The following is a 25,693-nucleotide window of genomic DNA, read 5'->3' as shown; positions in this document are numbered from 1 at the left end:
CCTTCGCCAAGAAGAGTGCCCTTCAAGCACTAACTAGGCAGGTTAGGCCCAGCCACGGAAGGCCTGTCGGGCAGTGCTAACCTGGCAACTACTCCTGCGCATGCTTGCCCTGGTCTTCTCAAACTGGGAAGGGGCGTGTCCCGCACTCGGCCAGTCATTGGGCAGGTGCAGACCAGAGGCCCCACCTATCCGCTGGTTCTCTCCATAGCGGTGTGTAGTGGTTCCCAGACTCCGCCGAGCACTGCGCAGGCGCGTCCCGCGCACCAGCGGACGGGCTCCGCGCTCTTCCATTGGCCAGTCGGGACATCGCCTGCGCATACACAGCAACGGGGTTCTGTACGCCGCCGCTCTCCTGATACGGACATCTGCCCTTCGCTATGGCTGCACTCAGGGCTCTGGTGGCGCCGAGACTGGCTTCTGTGCTCATACCATTCTCGGGAAGCCATCGGCTTCCCTCCCAGCGTGCAGCCCTTCACGGCTCCGCACCGCGGCCTGGGGCCAGGGTGGCGTTGGTGAGTGCAGGGCCAGATTCCCAAGCCGAGTCCCTCTCATTGCTCGTCCCTCGCTTCTGGGGTCGACCAAGCTGTCCGCCCAAGGTCGGCCCCTGCGGGGTTCAGACTTCCTTTTCCCCTTGGTAATTTCGTATTGTACTCCTCGCCTTCGTCAGCGCCTCTCTTCCTGCAGGTGCTGTCGGGCTGCGGAGTCTATGACGGGACCGAGATCCACGAGGCCTCAGCGTAAGTCCTCAACGTCTGTAATGTAAGCACTCTGTTGGTTTAAAAGGCAGAAATGGTCAGCCTGGCGTGTTGGAGAACACCTGTAGTCCCAACAGAGGCAGAGCTCTGTGAATTCTAGGCTAGCCTTGTCTACATAGCGAGGCTAGGCCAGCCAAGGCTACACAGAGAAGAAACCCTGTCATGATTCCCCCACCCCCACCCCCAAAAGGCAGAAATGGCATAAGTGTAACCAAATAAAATGGGTTCACATTATGAGAAGTTCAAAGCCAAACTCAGCACAGCCAAGACATAAAAGATACCATCTGGAGGCTGGAGAGATGGCTCAGAGGTTAAGAGCACTGGCTGCTCTTCCAGAGGTCCTGAGTTCAATTCTCAGCAACCACATAGTGGCTCACGACCATCTATAATGAGATCTGGTTCCCTCTTCTGTCATGCAAGCATATATGCAGGCAGAACACTGTATAATAAATAAATATCTACTTAAAAAAAAAAGATACCATCTGCATCCTTGGTGAAAGCAGTGCTCCTGGGAGCAGCCTGGGCCCATGAATAGACCCAAAATGCATCACCTGCGGAGTCAGCCACCGCTGCTCCCCCATCAGTAAAAGGAATTGCAGGGACCACTTGACACACTTGCCTACGAGTTCTGGTTCCACCATCACCTCGCAGAGATCTGTAAGTGGTAGGTTGGAGCTAGCTGTGGCTTCTTAAAAAGCAGCAAGGCGTCCTGTAAATTAGGAATATCTCCCCCCTCCACCCCCCACCCCCGCCCACAGCACTTACTGAAAGTCCAGCTGCCTTGACGTGAGTCTGGAGGACACATTTGGAAGTGACATCGTTGTGGGTTCTCTCCATACAGGATCCTGGTGCACCTGAGCCGAGGCGGGGCTGAGGTCCAGATCTTTGCTCCTGATGTCGCTCAGATGCACGTGATTGACCACACCAAGGGGCAGCCTTCTGAGAGCGAGAGCAGGTATGGGTGGGAAGGGGCCCTCAGGGTCCCTGTTCCCATGGGCAGCTTCTGTAGTGTAGCCCTTCCTGATTACGCAATCAAGCAGCTGCCATCCAGCTGTTCTGGAACTGTACTGCCAAAGAATGGCAGTAGCACTGTTGTCCTTCCTTTGAACATGGTCTGCTCTTGCTAGATACTTCTGTGATACTATGTTCCCTTTATGTACTTGAAGCTACATTTCTGTTTGGTTGGTTGGTTGGTTTTTTGAAACAGGGTTTCTCTGTGTTGCCTGGGCTGTCCTGGACTCACTATGTAGACCAGGCTGGCCTCATTCTCACAGCGATCCACCTGCCTCTGCCTACCGAGTGCTGGGATTAAAGGCCTGCGCCACCACGCCCGGCCTTGTTTGTTTGTTTTTTGTTGTTTTTTCCAAACAGAGTTCCTGGCTGTCCTGGAACTCACTATGTAGACCAGGCTGACCTCAAACTCAGAGATCCACCAGCCTCTGCCTCCTGAGTGCTGGGATAAAAGGTGTGCACCACCACTTCCTGGGGTTTTTGGTTTTTTGAGACAGAATCTTTTGGGCCCTGACAGGCCTAGAACTCACTGTGTAGAGCAGGCTGGCCTTGAACTCATAGAGATTCACTTACCATGCCCAGCACAACTGCACCTTTTATCTGAGGCCTGGTTGCAGGGTAGCCCTAAAGGCTGCATCCTGGAGGCTGAGACTGAAAGGATTAAGGAGAGGAACTGTAGTTGTATCTGTCAAGGGCTGTCTGTTGGGGTCTCTACCATTTCTTTCTCTGTCTGGGGGTGGGGGTGGGGAAGAGGGGGCTGGCCCTTGAATCTGCCCCTCCCCTCTCTTGTACAAGCCTATATGAAGTTGCATCTATGGCTGATGTTCAGGTGGCTTCGGGCATCTTGAAAAGTGACTTCCCCTCCCTGGTGTGGAGCACTGGGTTCTGCTTGCTGTGGCCACTTACTGGGCCTCGAATTCCTGCTAGCCCATGATTCCTGGCAGCCTGGTGTTGATCCTGAGGCCAGTCTGCAAGGCTCGTTGTACTTGTAGGTGCCTAGAATCCTCTCACCATCTCCAGGTGTTGCCCGGATGTGCTGCCTGGGAAGCATGGGGTCTCCATGTGTGTGCATGCCCGCTTCAGGCTGTGAGCCACGGTCAGGATGAGCCCCAGTGCCGCCTGAGGCCTGGCCCTGCTCGAACACTCATCCTTTGTCTCCTGCTCTTTCCAGGAATGTTTTGACCGAGTCAGCCAGGATTGCCCGAGGCAAGATCTCCAGCCTGGCCCAGCTCAGTGCTGCCAACCATGATGCCGCCATTTTCCCCGGAGGCTTTGGAGCTGCCAAAAACCTGTGCGTGTCCAAGTGTAAGGGTCTAGACCACACACGTGCGTGCTCTTTTATAAGGGGTGGGCTGGGGGCACCTTACCGTGATGGGAGTCAGGTCCCAGCAAACTCTGCCTGTCCTTGCAAGTGTCAGTTCTCGCCCAGAGCATTTCCCCCTCCGTGGTGGTGCGAGCGAGAATGGCCCCATGGCTCAATTGTTTGAATGCTTGGTCCCTATTTGGTGGAACAGTTTTGGAAGGATTCAGAGGTGCGGTGTTGGCTGGAGGAGGTATGTCACCTTGAGGTTTCAAAAGTCCACACTAGGTCCAGTTAGTCTCAGTGTCTGTCTGTCTGTTTCCCTCTGTCCCTCCCTCCGTTCAACTTGCCGATCAGATGCAAGCTTTCAGCTACTGTTCCAATGCCATGCCTGCCTGCTGCCATGCTTCGTGCCTTGGCCTAACTCTCTGAAACCATAAAAATGCCGCCTTATCCAAGTTGCTGTATCCAACAGAGCAGTAAGTAGACGCACTCTCACACCACGTGCCAACAGAGGAAGGCCCTTCGCTCTTTGCTGTTTTTGAGCCGTTTCTGTGGGGAGTAGCAGATAAATTCAAGGCTACACAATCTCTTAGCTGCTGGAGTCCTTTTCATGCCTCCTGTTGCTTCTTTCTTGAGTATGCATGGAAGTCTCTGAGCATGCGCACACGTGGAGACCACATCCTGCCCAGGTAGCACATCCAGGCAACACCTGGAGCTGGTGAGAGGATTCTAGGGACCTACAAGTCTCAGATTCTGCACACTGCCAGCCCCTTTGGTAAAACCTACCACTCCCTGTCCGGAAACCAGTGAGTCTGGCAGTGCAGCCCTCACCGAGGTCCATGCGGCCCATCCCTACAACAGCAGAGTGGGGCATGGTATCACTGGTTTTTCCTGTCCCTTGGGACCACTGTTTCTTGGAAGGCTGAGTTATGCTTGTCATTTCTTTTCTTTTCTTTTCTTTTTTTTTTTTTTTTTTTTTTTTGAGACAGGGTTTCTCTGTGTAGCCTTGGCTGTCCTGGACTCACTTTGTAGACCAGGCTGGCCTCAAACTCACAGCGATCCACCTGCCTCTGCCTCCCGAGTGCTAGGATTAAAGGCATGTGCCACCACCCCCCAGCATGCTTGTCACTTCTGCCTGTCAGCCCCTGCCTAATGGAAGATTGTCTAGAAGCCATGTCTGCCAGCACAGCTGTCTTGGTCACTTAGTGGTGTGGGCTCAGGAGCTTGTAAAGCTTTTGGTGTTGAGGCTCCTTGGTACTTAAGGGGTCTGTGAGCCTCTGTACCTGCGTCCAAGCCTACTAGCCCCTTGGGGAAATTACCATCTTCACTCTTTCTGCCCTTTACAGAAAAATGGTGGGCCCTCATTGACAGACTGCTGTTGAACCTATGAGATGGCCATGCTAGTTGGTTGTTGCTGCTGTTGCTGAAATGTAGCACGCACGTGTGGCAGTAGGTGGCTGAGGCTTAGCATATATGAAATACTGGGTGGCTGGCTTACTAGCCTGCGGCATGGCAGGTGATGGGCTTCATGTGTGCACACGTGTCGGGGTGTGTGAGTAGTGTCAGGCTTACAGCGGGAATCCAGGTGCAACCAGGCACTGTGGCCATCTTTGTGTGGCTTCTAAAGAAGCCCCAAGTGGGGGGGGCAGTTCATCGCTGTCAACACTGTGTTCTTGCTTTGCCTGATGTGTTTGTCTGTGGTTTGCAGCTGGGTTGAGAACCATTCAACAGTGGCGTAAACTCCACATGGTGGTGGTGGCCAAGGCACTGTGAGTCTTGTTACATGTCACCCTGGTGGCTCAGATGACTTTCTTGTAGATTTGCTTGTTGCTTGTTTTTAACAGAGAGAGGGGGGGGGGGGAGAGAAAGAGAGAAAGAGAGAAAGAAAGAGAGTTTAAAGGGAGGAAGGATTTGGTGAGTTTGGCTGACAAAAGTTAACACCGGATGATAAACCTGAACTTCTCAGTGCCAGACCCCCCAGGCCACAGCACAGGAGACCCGGAAGCTGCATTGTGACAGGAAGGCTCACACACGTGTACAGTGCTGGGCTCTGGCAGGGTGCAGTCTCTAAGAACAGGCAGCTTTCTACCTGCTCCGCCGCCCTTGGCCTTCACACTCCCGGGAAGAAAAGGCAGACACCGGTCCATGGTATCTCACTCACCTTCGGGGGACTAAGGGCTGCTACTCTTAGGCTAATGTGTTTCTTTGTCTATAACTCTCATTTGTTTGTTTGTTTGTTTGTTTGAGGTTTTGTTTCTGTTTTGCTGCCCCTGGATTCTGATGGCAGAGTGCAGTCACAGACTGGCCACCCACCTCTTGCCTTCCACCCTGCTGCTTAATGAATAGCAAACTAGATTACGCATCCAGCGTGACGGCGGGCTGTCCCCCTGGCCTGTGGCCACACTGTGGGCAACTCCCCTGGTGTCCGATGGGCCACTCGGGTTGTGGGGGACAGTACTGAGGGAAGCCTCTCCTCTCGTGGCAGGAGCACGTTTGCCGTGGATGGGAAGGACTGCAAGGTTAACAAGGAAGTAGAACGCGTCCTGAAGGAGTTCCATGGGGCCAGGAAGCCCATTGGGTAGGTGATGCTCTGGGGTCCAAGAGGATGGCAGGGATTTGTGGGAGTTCCTGGCAGGCTCTGCCAGCTCGTGTGGCAGCTTCACCAGTGCTACTGGAACATGTGTGGCGGATGCCGCGGAGGTGGGGTTGGCAGCCGTGTGAGTCCAGCCCACGGCTCAGCTGAAGCATTGGGCACAGCTGCCTGCCTCCTGTGTGTCAGGGTAGCTCTTGCTGTTATAGTTTTTAACTCTTACTATGGCCTGGCTGGCCTTGAACTCACTGAGATCCATCTGTGTCCTGACTCCTGGGGTTATTACTTGTGGCACCATGCCCAGCCAGAGCAGCTCACTTTTCAGGGTGATGTCCAGGCTAGGGGTCATGCAGGGCTGTTCTCTACGCTCTGAGATGACTCGTACTGGACCCTCTAGAACAGTGGTTCTCAACCGTATTGATCCCATGATCTTTAATAAAGTTCCTCATGTTGTGACCACAAATAAAGTTATTTCGTTACTACTACATGAACTGTCATTTTGCTGCTGTTCATGAGCCGCGGTGTAAGTATCTGATATGTGACCCTGTAAAAGGATCATTTGACCACCAGAGGGCTCACAACCCACGGTTTGAGAGCCGCTGCCCTAGACAGTGGCCAGCCAGGTGGCAGTGTAGAGTTTGGTTTCCTTCCTAGCCATCTCTCTGCCCAGGGCTGCTCAAGTTCTAAGGCCTGACTGACTGCCCAGGGCCATATGGCTGGGGCCCACATCCCAAGCTCCACTGTCTGGGGGGGACTCGACTGTCCTCATCCTCCCTCTCAGTGTGCACCCTGTGCTGACACAACTCTCTTGACTTTTCAGTTTATGCTGCATCGCTCCTGTCCTCGCAGCCAAGGTGATCAAAGGGGTCGAGGTCACCGTGGGCCATGAGCAAGAGGAGGGCGGCAAGTGGCCTTATGCTGGAACTGCGGAAGCTATCAAAGCCCTGGGTGCCAAGCACTGTGTGAAGGGGGTGACCATATCCTTTCTGGCAGCTGGTCAGTGTGGTGTCACACACTGGGTTTACCAGTTTACCATCTAGGGTTTTCTCTGCAGGAGTTATAACTGCTGCTCTTACTTCAAGGGGATCCCTGGGCAAGAGGACGGGGCCAGCCCATGTCATGGGGCGCAGCTGGCTTGGTAGGCCACAGGCAGGCTAGTGGAAAGGTCTGTGTTCCTACACATATTGAGATGCTTGGCCCACAGCACATAGCTGGGATGCTCGGTCCCCACAAGGGTAGGTAGCCTATGAGGAGTGAAGGCTAGGGAGGATTCTGGGGCCAGCAAGACCTGCTTGCTGGTCACCAGAGAGGGGAACAAGACCAGTGTGGGAGAGGTGGGCAGGACTCCTAGCTTGGGACCCCCTCAGTTTCCACAGCTGGAGCTGGCTGGGGTGAGTCTTACACCCCCATGTGGGACCAGTATGCTCCACCCCCGGGTCACAGTTGCTTCCTCCTGTGAGTCAGAAGCTAGTTCCTCTTGCTTAATCGGGTGACAGCCGTACAGCAGGTGCGGTCTTGTTAGTGTGATGTCACAGAGCAGCCAAGGATCTACAAGACTAAGGGTGGGTGTGGCTTTTCCCATTTGATACCTGTCATGCCTGGTGCTTGGCTTTCCCTAACATCTACGCACGAAGCTCACGTAGACCAGAAAAACAAGGTGGTCACGACCCCGGCCTTCATGTGTGAGACCGCTCTCCACCACATCCACGATGGGATTGGGGCCATGGTGAAGAAGGTACTGGAACTCACGGGAAAATAACGCTGCCCCGGGCCAGACTCGGCCTCCATTGCTGTGGAGCGCTCAGCCCGTCTGGGCTCCACCCAGCCAGGACACAGGAGTTGCCTTTCTGTTCAAAGCATCGATGCTTTCTGCCTCGAGAAGCTTTGCCTCCGACCGTCCATCCTGAGTGTGTCCCAGCTCTTCCTACCAGCAGGAGGCTCAGCCCCTCCATGGGCCTCAAGTAACAGCAGGAGCTTCATGGGGGCAGCTTGCCTGACTGTGTGTCCCACTGGAAGGTCTGATGGGTTGGGGGTCCTTAGGCTTTAAAAGAAAACGTTTTAGGTTATAAGCCGTGTGATGGTCAGAGATAAAGAAGACTCCTCTGATCTTTTTTCTGATCCAGAGTAAACTCAGCTAACTAAAGCCAGGGAGATTCTGTAGCCGGCAGCCGCAGGAGCCACTGAATAAACTGCTTTCCACACTGGAAACTACGTTCAGCCACGTCTCGGGCCTTCTGAAACTAGCAAATGGAGCCCTGTAACTCAGGGTTGCAAGGATTCTCAGTTCTCTGAGTTTTTAGGAATAGGAGGAAATCACCAGTAGTGGCCTCTGTACCAGCTGCTGTCAGGGGACTTGGAAGATGTCCCAGGCTGTGAGATTATGTGACCTCAGTAAAGGACAGCGGTGCCCTGGTGTTTCCTTGTGGAAAGTTGTCAGGCCGGTCCGACAGAGGTCTGTACACCTCATCTGTTCCAGAACCTTCTCTTCTTGGCCTTGGCAGCAGTGAGTGCAGCACTGGACTGTAAGACAGCTGCTCCTTTATCCCAACTATATCAGATACTGAGCAGAAACAGGGTTAGACCAGATGGGGAGCCTCCATACTTGAATGTCTGCCATCTTCTGGTGTGTGTGTGTGTGTGTGTGTGTGTGTGTGTGTGTGTGTGTGTATACACGTATACACACGCACACTCACACTGCAAAAACAGAAACTATTTTACAGTCCATGGAGAGAATGGCTCTTGGCTGCTTCTCAGACTGATTTCCTCAGGGCCTTGAGTCTTGCTGGTCTGAGTCTCTAGGCCTCTTTACCAGGACCTATGGCTGCACCCGTGGTACCCAGACTCCTGGTCAGATAGTTCCTTTCTGGGGCACCTGAACAGCCTACCCCTAACTAAAGTGGGGAGGCCATGTCTAGGTCCTTCCCCCCCCCCCCAGTACTCAGAAGTGGGTCTATTAACGCTTCGTGTACATATGCAACCTCACTGTAGTTCCACAGCGAAACTACAGAGCCAGCACAGTCCGCCCACCACCTCCCTCCCCCCCCCCTGCCTGCCCCCACCCCCATCCCTCCTCCCGAGCATTGCCCAGGCACACACACAAAGTCCCTGCCTCCTGCCTTGGTCCCATCCACCCAGCACCATCCAGAGCAACAGACAGCTCCTGCCCTGTGATGTGTGTTACCTTGCTGGCTCTGACAGCTCAGCCTTCTCCATCCACAGCCTCCCATCATCAGCCGGTCAGGCCACCTGGCTGTACTGAGTCTGCTGCTGGTGTGAGACCTGCGAGGCATCCTCATGGGTCTCCACTCCCGGCTGCAGGCTGTAACCTCCAGCAGTGCCCAGAGCGCACTCAGTAATTCCCCCACCAGCAATTCGTGTACTCACCATGCAACATAACACTAGGACCGTTGGGAATCTCAGCTGGTGGGGTGGTGAGTCCTGATGTGTTTGGTGACACTAGTCACCTCTCCCCAATGGCCTGGGCAGAGTCCCTGTTGATGTCGCTGCCCCACTTGTGCATTTTCTCTGACTAGAGATATGCAGTCTGCTTACTGGGTACGTACAAATCCTTTGGTAAGCAACTCCGGTGGGTTCTCTATCCTGCACCTGCTCTGCTTGGGGGTCTGGTGGCAGGCAACGCTCCAGTTTGCTTCTGCGGAAGAAGCATCCACCCCCATCACATTCACCCCAGCAGCTGCTTGCTGCACTGTGCCACCCGAGCAGAAAAGTGTCAGTGCCTCTGAGCACCCCACAGCGTGATGGTACCCCCAGAACATGCACCCACTTCGGCCCTCCCATATGGCCTGGGTGGTCTTAAGATGCTGCAGGAGTGTGCAGTGCCCACAAGTGGAACCCAAGGTTAGGAATGACCTGCTGCCTGGATCTGGTCCTCCTTTCTGTGTCTGCCACACACCACAGGTGACAGAGGGAAGTGAACTCATGAGAGGTCCACCCATCACCACACACACACACACACACACACACACACACACACACACACACACGCCCCAAGGGAAAGGTCAGTGCTGTTAGCTACATGCGCTGGGTCCCTATGGACAGTTTCTGCTCGCGGTGCGCTGTTGAGTTCAGAGTAGCAGCATGCACATCTTCCTGACTTCCCACAGATGTGACCAGAATGCACTGCTTCTCCAGTGGAAACCAGATCCTTGCGGTGCTGGCCTAGACTGTCCGAACTTCACAGGTGTGCTTAGCTGATGCCAGTGGAACCATGGTGGCCTGTATTTTGGGGTGGTTAGGAAGCCTGCAGCAAGTTAGCTGGTGACTCCTAGATTGTATCCCCACTGTATTCCAATCACTCTCCCTGTGACAAGAGACCGTGATCTCTGCCCTCATGGAGCTAGTATGGGCTTGCTGGCAGATAGCCTCGAGGGTGTGAGTGGACATAGGTCAGGGCATGGGTCAGAGGCCACCTAAGAAAGGGAAGCAAGCCAGGGTGAGTGAGAGCGTGTGCCCCTGAGGGCCAGATTCTTGGAACAAGTCCTGTCCCTAGAGACATGCCAACCCAAGTCCACACAGTGCCCACAGTTAGGCTGTGGTTTTAAGTATCACCACCAGGGGGCAGAGCAGACCAGCCTTGGAGCCTTCTGCAGGTTCCCAGAACTGACCAAAAGCAAAGGGCCTGCTGAGCTGCCACTGCCTACGCCCTACATGTTTCCATCTTCAGAAACAACTTACCCATCCGGGAGCGCGCGCGCGCACACACACACACACACACACACACACACACACACACACACACACGCATGCACACGAACTCCCATAGCCCCTGCCTCCCAGATCTACTTCACAGCCAGCTCCATCCAAGCCAGCGGAGTCTCAAAAAAGAGGGTGTGCTGTGCTGAATTCCCAGGTGCTCCCTCTGCCTCGACCTGCTGCTGCACCTCTTCCTCCTCCCTCTGCCACTTTCAGGACCCTTGCAGCTTGGGCCCTGGAACCCTGACTAGGAGTGGCAAAGGAAGGAAGAAAGGGCAGACAGGAAAGTTGGGGTCTGGGCTGGGTATACACACTTTGATAGAGGGCATCTACTGCAGCCAGCAGCCTGGAGCCTTGTTTGTTGCGTACAGCACCGGGAAGGCTCTGGGGGTTGGGGGAGGCAGTATGTCTCCCGTGGTGGTTGTGAACACCTGGGAGGAGGAGGCTGGCCTTTGCTAGTTTTTGTGCCTTCTGATCAGTCATTCATTAACACTCACAGGAGGGAGTTGAGCCTCGTCTGAGAAAGGCTTTGCAATTCCTGTGGGGCTGAGGCTTGGCATGCCTGTGGCAACAATACACATTCTCTCAGGACTTCCGGAGTACTCTGTACAGGACCTATTACCATCCTGTCTTGACTATGGGTCCGTCACTCACACCCACCTGACGTCACATTTGGAGCATCATATACACCAGGTGTGCCAGTGCATGCCTGAAATCTCAACATTCAGAGGTCAGGAGGATCAGGTATTTCAGGTCCTTATCAAGACAGTGAATTTGAAGCCAGCCTGGACTCCATAAGACTCTGTCTCAAAAAAAAAAAAATCAAAAAATATATCTAGCTTTCCTCTTCGGTGATGGACAGGGGCTTTCCAAGTTTTGCATTTTACTTTTAGATTTGTGGTTCAATTTGAACTAATGTCGTGAAGTGTGAAAGGTCTGTGTTATAGTCTTGTTTTTTGTTTGTTTTGTTTCACATGTCTGTGGTGGCTTTTTGTCGTGGTTTATTTCTATTTCACGCTCGCTTGTGGTGTTTTGCCTGCATGTGTGTCTGTGTAAGGGTGTCAGATCCCCTGGAACTGGAGTTACAGACAGTTGTGAGCTGCCATGTGGGTGCTGGGAATTGAGCCCCTGCCCTCTGGAAGAGCAGCCTCTCCAGCCCCGTAAGTGGTGTTTGAATGAGATGCATTCCTCATAGCCTCGGGTGTTTGAACACTTGGTCCCTAGTTGTTGTTGTTTGGGGAGGTTATAGGACCTTTAGGAGATGCCACCTTGCAGGGGAAGTCCATCCTAGGGGTGGGCTTTGAGGGTTTATAGCCTCACCCCACTTCCTGTTTTCTCTGCCTCATAAGCATGGATGCAAAGTGACCAGCCAGTGTCCTGCTCCGGCTGCCAACTGCCGTGCGTTCCCTTCCGGACTGATGGGCCCAAATCAACTCATAAGAACCTTCTGGTCATGGCGTTCTCTCCAGAAACAAACAAAGCAAAGTAATTGATAAAAAAAACGTAGATATCCACAAACACTACCCTGGGAAAGTCCTTCCCCGCCTCCTTGCATTGCCTCTGCCTGGTGGTTAAGGTCAGCTGGACATATTTCCCAGGGTCTCTTAAGTACTCCTGGTGCTAGCCAGGCGGTGGTGGCACACGCCTTTAATCCCAGCACTCGGGAGGCAGAGGCAGGTGGATCGCTGTGAGTTCGAGGCCAGCCCGGTCTACAAAGTGAGTCCAGGACAGCCAAGGCTACACAGAGAAACCCTGTCTCGGGGTGGGGGGTGGGGGTGAATCATGGCCCACTGTCCATGGCAATCAGCAATCAGCACAGCATCAGTTCAACTAGACCTCGCAGGTCCCGGTGCTACTTTTGGTTCACTCTGCAACACGCAGAGGTTTCAGCCCACACTTCAGAACAGAGCCAGTTCAGTGTAGAATAACCTGCTTGGATTCCACAGATGAGTCAGCAGAAGCCGCACCTTGTCGACGCAGCCTTCGCGTCCATCTGAGAGCATGGAATGACTCAGTTTCCTTAGAACTTGATCATTTTCACTAGAGGTCTGTGGTGGTGGTGGTGGTGGTAGTGGTGGTGGCAGGTTTTTTTTTGTTTGTTTGTTTTTGTTGTCACAGATCTTGTACATATTTTATGTTTATACCTATTTCATACTGTAGGTACTAGAGTCGGTGTGCTGTATTTTAATTTTCAACTTCCAGCTGTTGTTGGCCTGTAGGAAAGCAATTCAAGGAGAAGGAGGGAGGTAGGAGAGAGAGAGAGAGAGGAGAGAGAGAGAGAGAGAGAGAGAGAGAGAGAGAGAGAGAGAGAGAGCGAGCACGTGCACACTGCACACCTTTAATCCCAGCACTTGGGAGGCAGAGGCCAGCGTATCACTGTGAGTTCGAGGCCAGTTGGTCTACAAAGCGAGTCCAGAACAGTAAAGGCTACACAGAGAAACCCTGTCTCGAAAAAAACCAAAACAAAACAAAAAACCAAGAAAGGGAGAGGGAGAAGGAGGGAGAGGGGGAGAGGGAGAGGGAGAAGGGATGCCTTAAGTGAATGTAGTATTTGTCAATAAAGAGCTGTTTAGCCAATCAGCTGGGCAGAAGGACAGGAAGTGGGAGGCAGGGCTTCGAACCCAGGTTGGAAGAGCTGGCTGCTGGACAGTGGACTGTTGGGGAGAGAAGCCACCCGAAGAGGATCAGATTGGCAAGTGACTCAGATATATGTAGGTTATGAGGCCATAGGATTAGAGCAGTTTAGTTTAGTTTACTAGTTGATTAGTAGTAGTTCAGATTCTGCCCAGTGCAGTGCTTGCAGTTTTAAAATACACTACAGTCTCGTCGTATCAGTTATTGGCTTCCTGGGCCAGCGAGCCAGATAAGATAATTGCAGTGTGTGTGTGTGTGTGTGTGTGTGTGTGTGTGTGTGTGTGTGTTTTCTACATAGACAATCATTTCATCTACAAAGAGAGTTCCCAAACTGTGTCTGCTTTTCCTTTTCTTGTCTTATTGCACTGGCTAAGATTTCCAGTATGATATTAAAGAGGAATGAGGAGACGGGTATCTGTCTCTGCCTGGTCTCTCATCAATAAGTGATAAGTGATATTATTGTCTGTGTTCTTCTTTGGATGTCTTTATTGAGCTGAGGGAAGTCCTTTCTAGTACTCATATAGATAAAAGTTTCTATTTCTTTTATTTATTTATTTATTTATTTATTTATTTATTGTGAGACAGGGTTTCTGTGTGTAACCCTAGCTGCCCTGGAATCACTTTGTAGACCAAGCTGGCCTTGAACTCACAGAGATCTGCCTGCTGATTAAAGAGCTGGGATTAAAAGCATGCACCATCACCGCATCCAGCAATTTTCTTCTTTAACCTCTGGTGTGGATGCTACTACACTTCAGGTTCCTGGCTTTGGAGCAGCTTTTTACAGCTGGGCAGTCTCACTTGGTCATGATGTATGAGCCCTTTCGTACACTGTTGACTTGTGCTCGCCAGCACTGCTGAGGATCTTGGCATCTGTTTCGTGAGAGATGATGATCTGCAGTTTCTTTTTCTCAAATGTCCGTCTGGTTTTGGTATTAGGGAAATGCGGGCCTCACAAATGAGCTAGGGCACATTCCTTCTGCTTTTGCCTTCCAAAAGAGATCGTGGAAGATTGCATAATGTCCTCTATATGTGCTGAACTGTCTGGTGAAACTCTGGGCCTATGGGCCTGGGCTTTTCGGTTCGGAAGGTTGATACTAACTTCAATTTCATAGACAGATACATAGATACCTAGGTAAATAGATATACACATGGATAGATGGATGAATGGTTGGTTGGTAGGAAGATAGATAAATAGATAGATAGATAGATAGATAGATAGATAGATAGATAGATAGACACAGATAGATGCATGGAAACTTTGTAGACCGTCTCTTCTGTGTGAGTTTTTAGCAGGTTGTGTTTTTCAAGAGGATGGTCCATATTACCTAATTTATGCAATTTATGGGTATGGTATTCACAATCCATTGTGACCCCTCTCCTAGTCCACATTGCTGTTAGCTTGTCTAGAAACTAAACTAGTGCACTGATCTTTTCAGAGAGCCAGCTTTAGGCTTTATTGATTCCGTTTTTAGTTTTCTTCCTTCCTTCCATCCTTCCTTTCTTTCTTTCTTCTCTTACTTTAGATTTAATTTTGCTTTGTTTTTTTTTTTTTCAAGACAGGGTTTCTATGTTACACAGAGCCCTGGCTATCCCGGACTCGCTCTGTAGACCAGGCTGGCCTCGAACTCACAGAGATCCACCTGCTTCTGCCTCCCAAGTGCTGGGATTAGAGGCGTGTGCCACCACACCTGCCACTAATGTACTCTTCTTTATCTGGTGTTATGAGGCATCAGCTTAGGTTCTGTCTTCTCTGATCTGCACACTCCAAGGCAGACATTTTTCCCCAGCCACAGTTTGCCCTGTGTCCCACAATTGTCATTAAGTTCTATTTTCATTTTCATTTAGTTCAAAATGTTTTAAAAATTCTCTCCAGATTCTTTGACCTATGCGTTATTTATAAGTGTGTTGTTTAATCTGCAAGTGTTTGGGGGATTTTCCAGCTCTGAGATTTGGTTCCATTGTGGTCAACTGAGGATGTATCATGTGTGTTTTCTATTCCTTTAAGCCGGGGATGTTCATGGCCCAGAGTGTGGTCTGTACTGATGGACGTTCCTTGAGAGCTGGAGAAAAGCGCGTGTTCTGCTACCACTGGGCACAGTCCCCAGAGCTGTCCCTTATGGCCGATGGGATCGCTGACTTCAGCATGGCCCTCACTGACTTCCTTTCCGCTGGAGAGGTGCTGAAGTCTTGATTGTGATCGTGGGTGTATCTGCTTCTCCAACGTGGCTCTGTCAGCTTTGCCTCGTGTCTTGACACTGTCGCACACGTGTCCATCCTTCTAGCATGCTAAGGTTTGCTGTGCCTTTGCGGAACTGACTTAACCCTAACCCTTCATCGTTAAGGAGGGGTATTTTATCCCTGATACGTTCTTGCTGTGGTGTTGGCTCTCTCTGAAGTACCTAACATAGCTACAGGAGGAGGGAGGGCACGTGGGCTACAGTGAGCGTATGAAGCGCTCAGTTGTTGTTCGTCCAGTTGTACTTAGTCCTGGTGTTGAGGAGGGCTGACTCTGCTGCCTGCTGGAGTCTAGGCCTGTGCTTCCAACCCCACACTTGACGTGTTCCCTGCCATTGTGCCCCTGGCATGATGTTGAGGACCCCAGCTGATTATCATCTGGCGCGTGGTCTGATTCTCAGAGCTGTTTTGTGGCTTCGGCTCCTGGCGCACTGAGAGTCTTGCTGTGGGTCTTCTTTCCTGAGACTGAGACTGCTCTTGACTCAGCTCAGCTCTGGCCAGCTCTGGCAGTTCTCAGATGGCCCTGGTCTTTGCCACCTGGAGCTGCCTCAGGGCTACTGAGTGGAAGCCCCCCTTTTGGGCTCTGCTGTCTCCCAGGGATCCCTCCTGGGCCTATGCTGCTCTTCTGGGGTCACCAGGCCTGGGGAAGGGGATCAAGGGAGGGTCTGTAAGGTGAAGCAGAGCCTGAATCCCCCTAGGCAGTCCCAGCCCTGTCTTGAATCCCCTTCATTCTCTTTCTGCCCCCTGTGATCTGCTGGTTGCTATAGAGACAAGGCTCTGTGACCATAGGCTGGTGTGTACTATTGACTGCAGAGCCTTGGTGGCTGGGGAAAGTTGGCACCACGCTGACATGTAGCATCGGGAGCGGAGGGAGCGTAGCTGCTTGAAGCCATCAAGTGTGGGAGGGGTACGTTATACACCAGGAGGCGACCTGGACAGGAAACCCACGCATTTCCTTCCCTGATCCCAGCTCTGTGCCTTGGGTCCCAGCAGAGCACGTGACACTCAGCCTGGACCAAAGCTTCATCTGTGCAATGAGTGAGCAGCTGCTGCGGCTGACCAGACAGCTCGGTGCTTGTTCCAGCTGCCCCATGCCAGGTGCCCCATGCCAGTCCCCAGACACTTGCCCAGCCAAGATGGTGGCGGGAGGAAAAGGAATTGGAGGGTGAGATTCTGAGCAGAGGCTTCGGGCTGGGCAGAGCTCTGGGAACTTAAGGTACCCAGGTGAGCCTGACCATACTTCTGGCAGCTGCAGGTGCTGAGGATTTGGAGGAGAGAGGGTCAGAGGAGGGGCTGGGAGGTGGGGGGTGTGGGGGAGGGAATTCCAGAGGAGCCACCAAGGTGGCACCTGGTTAGAGAGGGGTTATGGGGTAGGGGCCACTTCATTGATGGGTGCCCTGTGCAGGACCTTGAGCTGGCCTGAGGAACCACAGGACCTCATGGTGTGTGAGCAGGGAAGGGAGTCCGGGTGGGCGGCAGCGTGAGGTCAGGAGATGTTTGAGAGAGCTGCTGGATGGCATGCTCATTGCAAGACCCAGACTACAGTCTGTTGGTTAGCGAAGCAGGTGGTGAGAGGGGTGGGGTGGGGAACCCTCTGTGTCCTGCTGTGTGTTGGGGGGAAAGCGAGACAGAATAGGGTCACAGCTGCTGGGGAAGGCCCTCTGAAGGCTTGCCTCCCAGGAACACTTTCCCAGTCAGAGCAGACCAGCCCTCCTAGTGCCCTGGGAGCTGTGGTAGGGGGCTTCGGCTATGATCGGAAAGGTCTCCGGCTCTGCTAGCAGAATTAGCTTGCCAGAACACAGCAGCCAAGGAAGGGCGTGTCCTTGGTGATTGCCACTGTGACCTGTGATATTGAAAGGGACAGGAGATGACCCGGCCGTGAGTATTGGATGAGCGCCTTAAAGTACGCACCATTTGAGCACTGTCTTTGGGCGAACCAAGGTGGGGTGGCTAATCTTGGTTGTCAACAGGACACACCTGGGAAGAGGGAACCTCAGGTGAGGAATTTTCCATCAGCTTGACCTCTAGGCCTGTCTGTGGGGTGTTTTCTTGGTTGCTAATTGATGTAGGAAGACCCAGCCCTTGTGGGTAGTACCAGGCAGCTGGTTCTGAGCTATGTACTGAAAGACCCCCCGAAGGGAGACCCTCACTCAAGCCTCGGGATGGCGCGCACCCAAAGACACACAAACAACCGTCTTGCTGTAAACACATGAGGCAGTTTATTGGCGGAGCTCCGGGTCGACACGTATCTCACGCAGGAGACAGAGGGGTCGACCCAGAAGCCCAGGGGTTTGGGGTTTATATGGGCAAGGGTCGGGGGGAGTGGGAAGTTTCGACGCGGCCACACACAATTGGTTGTTTTAAACATTTGAACATCAGCAAATTGCGTAGGCAGATCTGGGGTAAGCTCAGACTTAATCATACGGGAACAGTCCTTGGTTCCTGTTTTTTTTTTGAAACCCGAGGGTAGATGTTTTATCTGAGCTGACAACACATCTGGTTAAACTCAAACCTGCAACATTGTGTGCGGGCCTCAAAGAGGATTAAGCAAACACCATAAAATTGGATGAGGGGTCTTGGCTCATTACTTACTTGATCATGTCCAGTACCTGCTTCTCTCAGGAATTTGTCCTTGCGTATCCTCCCTGTCTTTTATGGCCAGCCGGTCCCTGGAACACTCAGTAGGCCTTTGTCTCTTATCTCCGCATTCTTTGTGACTTATCATCTGGGACCTTGGGCTAGCATACCTGTCGACCTGCACTTATGAGTTAGAGAGCTCTGCTGTTCTGGTTGCTTTAATGTTAATTAAAAATTTTCCCTTTCAGTACGAGGTAGCTGAGCAGGAGCCCGGGAGCAGTTCAGTAAGCAGCATTCCTCCGTGGTCTCCACTTCAGTTCCTGCCCCGGCTTCTTCCCTCGGTGATGAGCTGTTGCCTGAAGAAGTGTTAGAAAACATAACCCTTCCTTACTAGGGTCATGACTGGGTTTGGGTCATGATGTTTATCACAACAACAGAAAACAAATTAAGACACACTGGAGCCGGGCGGTGGTGACACACGCCTTTAGTCCCAGGACTAGGGAGGCAGAGGCAATCAGATCTTCATGAGTTTAAACCCAACCTGGTCTATAGAGTGATTTCTAGTACAGCCAGGCCTACGCAGAGAAACCCTGTCTTGGAAGAAGAAGGAGAAGAAGAAGGAGGAGGAGGAGGAGGAGCAGGAGGAGGAGGAGGAGAAAAAGGAGAAGAAGGAGGAGGAGGAGAAGAAGAAGAAAGACATCCTACTATCCAAGGCCAGCAGGCATGGTACCTAGTACCACATCACAGGTACTAGAGTCATGGAAACATGGGTGACTGGCTTTTGGGATACAAGGAGAATGTTTGAGTGATCTTAGGTGGGCCCAGGATGGGGTGTGGCAGGTGATGGTGAAGCTGTCTCCTATCCCAGGAACCATTTGTCTGTTGCTCGGTGCTGTGAAGCATCATGTGCTTAGAATAAAGTGCAACTATAAGAAAGCCAGGGCGCCGGGCGGTGGCGGCGCACACCTTTAATCCCAGCACTTGGGAGGCAGAGGCAGGTGGATCGCTGTGAGTTTGAAGCCAGCCTGGTCTACAAAGCGAGTCCAGGACAGCCAAGGCTACACAGAGAAACCCTGTCTCAAAAAACCAAAAAAAAAAAGAAAAGAAAAAGAAAAAAAAAAAAAGAAAGAAAGAAAGAAAGAAAGAAAGAAAGAAAGCCAGGGCTACAAGGCTGAAACCTTGAAGAGGCTGTGCGGCTCCTACGAGGACAGCAAAGTGGAGACAGGAGTGAAGAGAATGTCACCTCTGAGCTCAGCACGTATTTGATGCTGTCCCGGTTACGAGCAGACAGGGCTGTAACAAGCCTCTCACCAACACCAAGCAAGAGAGCCTGAGGTTGGCAGGGAGTTAACAGCTGTTGTTTGTGGTGAGTTGAAGACCTCCTGTCCTGTGCCCTGGGTCTATGGGAGGTGGGGGGCTTCTGCTCCTCAGGCCCCTCCTGGCATGAGGTGAAGCCAGTGTGAGCAGCCCTTTGCAGGCGATGGCATATCTCAGCACCGTCCTGAGTGCTGTTGTCTGCCTCAGGTGGCGTATGTCCACGGAGAAGCCACCACACAGCAGTGGCTCTCCTCAGACTTGTTTTCCCGTGGAAGGGGTTAGGTCTGACTCACGTGAACTGTCATCTGGACGTGTGTAGGGGTTGCTTGGGGAAAGTGGAGCCTGGGGACTATGTGTCAGCCACAGAACCCACTTCTCGATTTCTGAGGGTCAAGTGAAATCTCACAAGAAGCAGCACTGTAGAAATGACGAACCCCGTCTGTCTTCACGTTGCCAGCTTCAAAGCCCAACGTTGGCCACTGCAAGTGATGTAGGTGTGTCACATGAAGTTGTGGAGGACTGAGTGGGGAATACAGGGTCCCCGTCTGGGACCCTCTGGGGCCAGCTCCTAGCTTCTCCTATTCTTGGCCTCCTGGTTACTCTTAAGACTTAGCTCACGTTCTCTCATCCTCTCTGGAATCTACCCCGTCCCACGTTGCTCACAGGCAGCAGATGTATTTTAGTTCGTTTAGTCACTCAGAGATGAGTCACTGCAAGACGTGAGCACGTTGGCACGATAAGGTAGTGAAATATTTTGGACTGAGTCTCCTAAATGCAATGTCAGAGGGTTGGCTGCTCGCAATGGCTCCATGGAGAACCCATCCCAGGCCTTCCCAGTGACTGCAGGGCATCCTGGGTATCCGCTCGTGTGCAGCAGCACTGTCTTGACTGTGGCCTCCCTCTCCGCGGGATCCTTAGCTCACGGCCTCTATCATCTCGCGTTGTCTGTGAGCTCTGGTCCCTATCGTCTGCTGGTCCCCACCACCTCATGCCCTGTCTCCTCGTGCCTTCTAGCTCCTGATCTCTCTCATTATGAACTCTATGTCTTCGTGGTCTCCATTTTCTCAGTGCCTCTGCTCCACGGTGTCTCTCTCACCATCTGTATTTCCTCATCGTGCCCATTTCCTCATCGTCTCTGTTTCCTCATAGCCTCCTCTTTATCTACACTTTTCCTCTCAGAAGACCCTAGTCCTAAATAACCTAACTTTATTTTGACTACTAACACCACCACCATTACTACTACTTTATATTTTGGATTTTTTTTTGAAACAAGGTTTCTCTGTTTAACCCTGGCTATCCTGAGCTCACTCTGTAGACCAGGCTGGCCTCGAACTCAGCGACCCGCCGCCTGCCTCTGCCTCCTGAGTGCTGGGATGACAGGCGTGCACCGCCACCGCCACCACCCGGCTAAATAGCCTCACTTTAGTCACATCTGCCTGTAGAGGTCACGTTTGCAGGGGTTGACATGAAGCTTCTGACAAGAATTCTGTGTGGAACCAGATGAGCCATTCACAGGAGGACACTGAGGCACGAGTGGGCTGCGTGTCAAAGGCATAATGGCTCAGGGGAGAGACCTTGGTGGAGTTCCCATCTGTACCTACTGTCAGTTCCTGGAGCCTCACAGGCAGGCCTTGCGTCCCCATGCTTCCGGATGCGACACTTTGAAAAGTGTGCCCTTGGTGCTGGGTCGTGTCCTCGGTCTTAGTTTCTCAGAAGCCCCTGGACCATGTGGACCTGCCTATCTATGGATTTGCCAGATGACGTAACAACACTCCACAGTTGACTTGGGCCAAGCCCCAGCTCTGTGACAAGGCCAGCACTTCCTGAAGGAAACCACCACACAGCGGGGGGCCATTGGCCCCCTCACTCATTAACTCTGCTTGCAGCTTCCTTAGAGACCTATGCACCCACATATGCCCGTAGCTCCTGGCTCTGAAAGAGAAAGGCGTTAGCATCCCGGCCAAGGAAGGGAATTCACGGAACGGCCTTCACACCACGGTATCTTTTCAGCGTGTTTTAAATGTCCTGTTAATGTTTTCTGTCTTGTGTCATGCATCCCTGAACTTCCTGGTTTGAGCTAAATAGCAGAAGTTCTCAAATATTTTATATTAAGCATCTTTTCTTGGTGTTTCTGACATGGCCCCAAACAGGAAGTTCCAAAAATCTGTCTCAGAAAAGTCTGTGTTCTAGCCTCCATGGGTGCCCCCAGGACTCTAGACAGTGTCTGGGAAATGCTACTGGATCTGTTTGAACTAAAAAAAAAAAAAAAAGGACATGGAAAACTGTTGATTTGTCTGGCTTAGGGCTCTGAATTAATTTTCTATGCTACCACAATAAACATTCAGCCACAGCATTCATTGCCCACCCCACCCCCCTACAATCAGGGTGCCCAGGCCTCACGTCCAGCTCTATACACAGCTGTACGGCTTGGCCTGCTCCAGCTGACTCTTCCATACAGAACAGTTAAGAAACCAGGGATCTGGGCATGTTCAGGAAAGGCTTGGTTCTTCGTAAGGGCATCCGTGTCCCTTGAGCATAAGCCACCTCTGTGACGTCCACAGGTAGTTATGAGGATTCTCTCATATGACCCTTGACCCCAGGCAAGGTGCTAGGGCTGCCTGCTTTTCAGCACCAGCTCTCCAGAAGACTAGAGAGGAGGGATTCCCGATGTACGATTAGAATCACGGGAAATATGGGCAGCGCGCAGGAAACAGGAAGGAAAGGACAAGGAAGCTTGCCCAGACTGCTGCCATAGGGGATCTGAGGTAAATTAGCAAGATGGGCAGAACCCCCATCTTCATCCTACGCACAGTCTGGCAGAAAGTGACACTGCCTAAGGAACTCCTGGTGGCCTCAGCATGGCTTGCTGGATGCTGGTGACAGCGTTAGGGGTCAAGGACAAGAAAAATGAAGAGCTCCTGAGAAGGGAAGTCAGTCTCCCAGTAGTAGCCTCTGCTCTAGGGTAGCAGGTGGTCGCCTGTGGGAAGACCAGCATTAGGTGGCTTTGCTTGGACACCTGGATAGAGAGATGTGTGGAGCAGAGCCTCCCAGAGACCCAGCAGCTGATCAAGAAGTTCCTATGGAGGGCCAGCACAGGGCAGATGCTACCTGACCACAGAGCAGGTGACAGGGAGACAGTCACCACACTGTCTGGAGAGGAAGTTGATCTGTTCAGGGGATTCCCAGCCAGGGGCTCTTTTAATTGGGGACAAGAGCGAAAGACTAGTTCTTTATCAAATGAGTCACCCGAGAGAGAGAGAGAGAGAGAGAGAGAGAGAGAGAGAGAGAGAGAGACACTTGACAGCTAGTGAACAGAGCACATGGACCAGATCCCCACATAGGGAATGGCTATTCCAGAAATATCAAAGGACACATCTCTGTCTTTGCTCAACGTCAGAATTAATCAAAAAACAACAAATGGGGGCGGTGGCAAGGGAATGGAGAGATGGCTCAGAGGTTAAGAGCCCTTGACTGCTCTTCCAGAGGTCCTAAATTAAATTCCCAGCAACCACATTTTGGCTCACAACCATCTATACTGTGATCCAATGCCCTCTTCTGGACTGTAGGTGTACATGCAGGCAGAGTGCTGCATACATAGTAATAAATAAATCCCCCCCTACACACACAGGGTTTCTCTGTGTAGCCTTAGCTGTCCTGGACTCGCTTTGTAGACCAAGCTGGCCTCAAACTCACAGAGATCCACCTGTCTCTGCCTCCCAAGTGCTGGGATTAAAGGTGTGTGCCACCATGCCCAGCTGTACTAAATAAATCTTAAAAAACAAAAAAATAAAACAAAACAAAAAACCAAGCCTGGCAGTGGTGGTGCATGCCTTTAATCCAAGCACCCAGGAGGCAGAGGCAGGCAGACTGCTGTGAGTTCAAGGCCAGCCTGGTCTACAAAGCGAGTCCAGGAACAGCCAAGATAACACAGAGAAACCCTGTCTCCCAGAAATAAAATAAAAAAATAAAATAAAAAGTGCTGTGCGTTGGTATTTTGCCTGCAAGTATGTATGTATGAGGGTGTTGATACCCCAGAACTGGAGTTACAGACAGTTGTGAGCTGCCATGTGCATGTTGGGAATTGAACCTGGGTCCTCTGGAAGAACAGTCAGTACTCTTAACCGCTGAGCCGTCTCCCCAATCCATCCACCTTATTTTTTGAGACAGGGTCTCTGAACCAGGTGTTCACCCACTAGGCTAGACTGGTTAACCAGCCAGCCCCAAGTCTGGACCTCTCCCCCACTTTCTCCACCTCCCTGCTACTGAGATTACAGGGGCACAACACCACATCCAGCCTTTACATAGCTGCTGGGGATCCAAACTTGGATCCTTGCATTTGCTGGGGTTTTGTTCCTTTGTTTGTGTTTTGTTTTTTGTTTTCGAGACAAGGTCTCTCTGTGTTAGCCTTGGCCATCTTGGACTCGCTTTGTAGACCAGGCCGGTCTCGAACTCACAGTGATCCGCCTGCCTCTGCCTCTGCTCGGGAGTGCTGGGATTAAAGGCGTGCGCCACCACACCCCACTCGGATCCTTGCATTTGCATAGCAAGCATCTTACCGTCTGAGCCGTCTCACCAACCTCAGTGGTACCAGATTACTTCTGCCTCGTGCACGGTGCTAAACAGGTGGTGTCTCTTGTGTCCAGTGAAATACAGCCATCCGGCCTTTGCAGTTGCAGTCACATTGGCTCTCCCAGGGAAAGAGCCTGAAAGCCACTGGGCCATTCGTTCATCATGTAGTGGCTGTGAGCGGAGCCCACAGTGCACTTCTGTGTTGGAGCTGCGGGTTAGACATCCTCCTTGGTCTGCGGCTCCCAGATCATCTGCCCAGATGGGGACCTGACTCAGAAAGGAAGGGGTCTGAGCATACATGTGCCACCTATCCCAGGCCTGGCCTTAGCCCCAGGACAGATTGGTTCCTCTTAAGGCTTCCATGACCTGCCAAGATCCAACACCACCAAACTGAAGGCAAGGCCAGAAATGCCAGCTCCCAAACTCCCAGGACCTTCCCTGGGCATCTGAGGCAATTAGAACCCAGATGAAAAGCCGGGCGTGGTGGTGTACGCCTTTAATTCCAGCATTCAGGGAGCCAGAGACAGGTGGATCGCTGTGAGTTCAAGACCAGCCTGGTCTACAAAAGTGAGTCCAGGACAGCCAAGGCTACACAGGGAAACTGTCTCAAAAAACACCAAAGAAGAACCCAGATGAGAGACTGCTCAGGTCACACCCATCTGCAGCCTCCTCTCTCTGGATATAGCTGACTCTGTATGCAGGTCCTAAGCTACCAGACTCCACGCTATTGGGGCTTACTGGTGGCACACTCCATAAGATAGACATACGTTAACTAAATGGGCCCCCTTGCCCCTCTTCCCCCTATATCAAGTCACATCCCCTCCCTCACTGCTTTGTGAGACTCCGATACCAGCCTACAAGCACATCCAACAGGCTACTTGTCATTTGATACATTCCCTCCTCTGTCTCTGAAACCCCTGACTCTATCCCCAAACTCTTCAGAGCTGCTCCCATGCTGACTCAGTGACATTAATAACTCAAAATTAATCTCCTAACCAAAAGGACCGTCCATCTCAGTGTCCCCCTGGGGTACCAAATCCAAAACTTCAGTTTGTCCCTGATCTGCATCGCATCAGCTCCAGTGAGGGGGGCCTGGCTGCCTTGCACATCTGGTGGGGTCTTAACACTGACCCCTTCCCTTTCCAAGGGGGGCTTCTAGCGTGCGCGCGCACACACACACACACACACACACACACACTATGATCCCCATGTATGCCTTCCCAGGAAGCTCAGATGTCTTGGGATCACAGTAGGATGTGTACCTCGGAACTAGAAGTTTCGGCAGCTCAGTGGGGGGAGGGGGAGTGGGTGGTTGCTGTCCGCTGTAAACCCCAGCTGCCTCAGAGGGAGGGAAAGATGGCCTGCATCAGCTCTGTCTTAAGCCCCCAAATTCCCATCCCTGTTCAACATTAAGTTGCTATTGTGGAGATGTGTAGCCATGTTACTGGAAATAGCAAGAAGAAAAACCTATGGTGCTCATCCTGGTGTGCATGGGCTGCTGCATGGGATGAACAGAGGCAGCCGGCCTGCGTTTGGTGATGTGCATAACTCAGTGCCCACCCAAAGCGCCATTGAGGCCACAGCCGTTCCTGCCACCTCTTTCGAGGCTCCCGCTGTCATACCCCGTGTTGGGGTAGCATGCAACTTCCCCGGTGAAGACAGAGCCAAAGATGGCATTTTGGCCTTGAAGACTTTCTCCTAAGGGTATTTTCTGAGAAATGAAGAAGTTGCAAGCAAGGGGCATAAACTCCTACAGCAATTGTGCTGGAGGATGTAGCCACCCACACAGCACGAGGCATCAAGTCAAAGCATGAACCTGGCCCTGCCTGTGCACACCCATACACAGCCCAAGCCCCCCTGAAGCCCAGCTCCTGTGCATCTAGAGTCCCAATGACAGACATTCTAGAAAGTGTCCCTGCTTCCCTGACAACAACAAAAGGGGAAGGGGCCTCTGCTGCATGGTGGACTTTGCCTGGCCCATGGAGGGAG

General features: G+C 52.1%; 1 protein-coding gene across 1 annotated transcript; it reads left to right on the top strand.

Moving 5' to 3' along the window:
- The first annotated feature begins 277 nt into the window (after positions 1-277).
- Positions 278-7,876, top strand: GATD3 (glutamine amidotransferase class 1 domain containing 3). The gene is made up of 7 exons (XM_084753158.1): positions 278-512; positions 685-737; positions 1,597-1,710; positions 2,938-3,057; positions 5,555-5,647; positions 6,480-6,636; positions 7,290-7,876. Exons 1-7 carry the CDS (start codon positions 378-380, stop codon positions 7,416-7,418), a joined length of 801 nt encoding a protein of 266 aa, XP_084609284.1. The 5' UTR covers positions 278-377; the 3' UTR covers positions 7,419-7,876.
- The last annotated feature ends 17,817 nt before the right edge of the window (positions 7,877-25,693 follow it).

This window comes from Acomys minous (genome assembly GCF_964271855.1).
Source record: "Acomys minous genome assembly, chromosome: 13".
Taxonomy (NCBI): Eukaryota; Metazoa; Chordata; class Mammalia; order Rodentia; family Muridae; genus Acomys; species Acomys minous.
This window is presented reverse-complemented; position numbering and strand designations above follow the sequence as displayed.

Bases quoted from the DNA above. Each gene is read 5' to 3' on its own strand.
- GATD3 (XM_084753158.1), top strand. From the start codon at position 378: ATGGCTGCACTCAGGGCTCTGGTGGCGCCGAGACTGGCTTCTGTGCTC. The intron at 738-1,596 runs GTAAGTCCTCAA...CTCTCCATACAG, and splicing joins GAGATCCACGAGGCCTCAGC to GATCCTGGTGCACCTGAGCC. The intron at 6,637-7,289 runs ATATCCTTTCTG...ACATCTACGCAC, and splicing joins ACTGTGTGAAGGGGGTGACC to GAAGCTCACGTAGACCAGAA.